This window comes from Argentina silus, assembly GCF_951799395.1.
Source record: "Argentina silus genome assembly, chromosome: 12".
Classification (NCBI taxonomy): domain Eukaryota; kingdom Metazoa; phylum Chordata; class Actinopteri; order Argentiniformes; family Argentinidae; genus Argentina; species Argentina silus.
Window position 1 is genome coordinate 327,985 of NC_139666.1, and position 2,500 is coordinate 330,484.

General features: G+C 47.5%; 1 protein-coding gene across 3 annotated transcripts in view; it reads left to right on the forward strand.

Moving 5' to 3' along the window:
* Nucleotides 1-420, forward strand: part of slc39a10 (solute carrier family 39 member 10) — a gene marked incomplete at its 3' end in the record, with an annotated part of 12,392 nt that extends 11,972 nt beyond the window's left edge. For all 3 annotated transcript variants that reach the window (XM_083681329.1, XM_083681327.1, XM_083681328.1), the window contains one exon: nucleotides 268-420. In XM_083681329.1, coding sequence (XP_083537455.1) covers nucleotides 268-420 — 153 coding nt within the window. The remainder of the gene's footprint in view (nucleotides 1-267) is intronic.
* Between the last annotated feature and the right edge of the window lie 2,080 nt (nucleotides 421-2,500).

The following is a 2,500-nucleotide window of genomic DNA, read 5'->3' on the forward strand; positions in this document are numbered from 1 at the left end:
ATAACTGATCTAAACCGTGATGAGCTCAGTCACAGATTAGACCACCTGACCCACTGCAGCTCTCCAGAACCAGACAGGATCTCTGTCCTGTACAACAGAGACGTCTCTCCAGAACCAGAGTGTCCAGTTCTGTCAAACGTTAATGTTAATGTCCAAAACGTTTTGCAGCTGTATAAAATGTTTATTAAAAGCAAACACATGCAGATTACAACAACACAATGTAAAAACACACAGTAACCTCCTCCTCCTCCTCCTCCTCTTCCCCAGCTACCTGAGATGCTCCATGGTGACAGTGAGGAACACAAGCGTTGTCAGATGGGTCACTTCCTGCTGCAGAACGTGGGCATGCTGACAGGGTTCGCTATCATGCTGCTCATCGCTATCTTTGAAGACGACATTGTCCTCGACTTTGGCTTCTAGTGGGGGAGGGTTGGGAGGTGGGGGGAGGGTTGCGTTGAGGGTGGGGGGAGGGTTTGGGGGAGGGTGGGGAGAGGGGGAGGGTTGGGGGCCGAAGTGTTGGTACTTGTGTTTCATCATGGCCTTAAAGCTGTCTGTGTTTGTCTGCCTGCCTGCCTGTGTGTCTGTCTGTCTCTGTGTGTGTGTGTGTCTGTCTGTCTGTCTGTGTGTCTGTGTCTGTCCTGCATGGCCCTCTCATGCTGTCTGTGTCTCCAGTCTACAGTGGCTTGATACATGTTTACACTTCACACATCTCCTCCTCTCCTCCTGGTAGAGAGAACCATGTGACATCCTGTCACTCCAGTGTGTGTGTGTGTGTGTTCCATGGTCTATCCGTCATACATGTTGTGATGTCCTGTTGGCTAGCAACGCCTAGCATCTGTCACCATGGCAACGCCCAGCCCCCCCCCCCCCCCCAACAGAAACCCCAGGTGTCATGGCCATTTCTCTCTCTCTGTTTATTTATTTATGAGTTTTTATGTTTTAACGGTCTAATGTCATCACCATCGGAGTATTGAAGGTACTACCCAGAATGCTCCAGTGTTAGTGTCCTGGCTGGTACTGGTCTGGAGAGGAGAGGAGAGGAGATGCTTTAGTTAGGTCATTCTAGAGGGCTAGAGTTAGTTTTAGTCCCAGAGGGTTAGAGTTAGCCCAGGGTTAGGGTTAGCCCAGGTCCACTGTGTTGCACCCTTGTTTTAAATTATGTTGGTCCCTGACCTTTGACCTGAGTTGAAAGAGAGAGGTTGTGACCTTGAGGGACCCTGACACACCAGAGGCAGAGTGATGTGTTGTCATAGGAACTGTCGTGTGCTGACTGGGGTCATACGGGGTCGTTCCTGCTGCGGCCCGCGGGCATCAGAACCAGAACCAGTTCAGCAGGAGTCAGAGATGATGCAATTCTTCCTCCCAAATCAGTACTTCTATCAGAGTGATGTTCCTGTGTTGAAGCGGTTCTGACCATCCAGGAAGGGCCAATAACTGGTACAATGAAGAGTGATACTAACCAGGTCACATGACAGCTGACTATACAGTCTGATTATGTTCTAATTAGCATACTTTGCACTTGTAATTGATCTTAATCAAAGCGTGGAGCAGATGAGACGTTCCTTTAATGGCCATTAGTTTTATATCATTAGTTTATTATTTAGTTAGGTGTGTGTGTGTGTGTGTGTGTCACCAAGCTGACTTTGCCAAAAGTGGCCCGGTGGGTTTTCTACCCACAATCCTGTGTGCTAAGATCACCACCTCCTGTCCTGACATTCCATTGGCTGTCTGCTGTGGGCGTGGCTTGGCTGTGCTGGCCAATCAGGCTTCCCTGCTGGAGTACAGTGAACTGTGCAACTTCCATTTATCCTGTCACCGTGTGACATCATCACCATGGTCTGGTCTCACTGGCTGTGAGCTGTCAATCACATTGAAGTTGAAATGTCTTTGATCAGAAGCTCGGCACGCCTGGAGAGACATCATCCGCTTTTGTACAGACGGATATAAAAGAATAAAGTGTTAAACCTTTGTTCCAGTAGTTGTCTTTGTGCGGTGGGGATGAGGAGGCATTCTCTGGGGCGGTGGGGATGTGTGCTGTCTTCAGTCTAATCACACAGCGCTGCAGTGTGTTTACAGTTACATTTTATATTTTAGAACATTTGTTAATTATTTTTCATTGACGTTTTCCTTGAATAATTATATTCAGGTCAAAAATTGGCAGGTAGATCTCTCTCTCTCTCTCACACACACACACACACACACAGCTTAGCTACCAAGCCCCAGGGAATTCCTCATCTCTCTCCTGATCTAGGAGCAACAGAAGTGTCTCCAGATCACGAAGGTCGGCGGTGCTTTGGGTTTTGATTTGATGTTTTGTTTATGAACCTGGTATGTAAATGTGTGTACTGGATGTCATCCTGTCTGTCTGTGTTTTCCCCTCAGAAAGGAAAATAAAATGAAGTAAAGATCGCCTGTTTGTCTGCCTGTCTTTAACGATGTCTCTACAACATGATGGTCTGGTTTAGTAACCTAGTAACCACCGTTGTGATGGTGTTAGTTA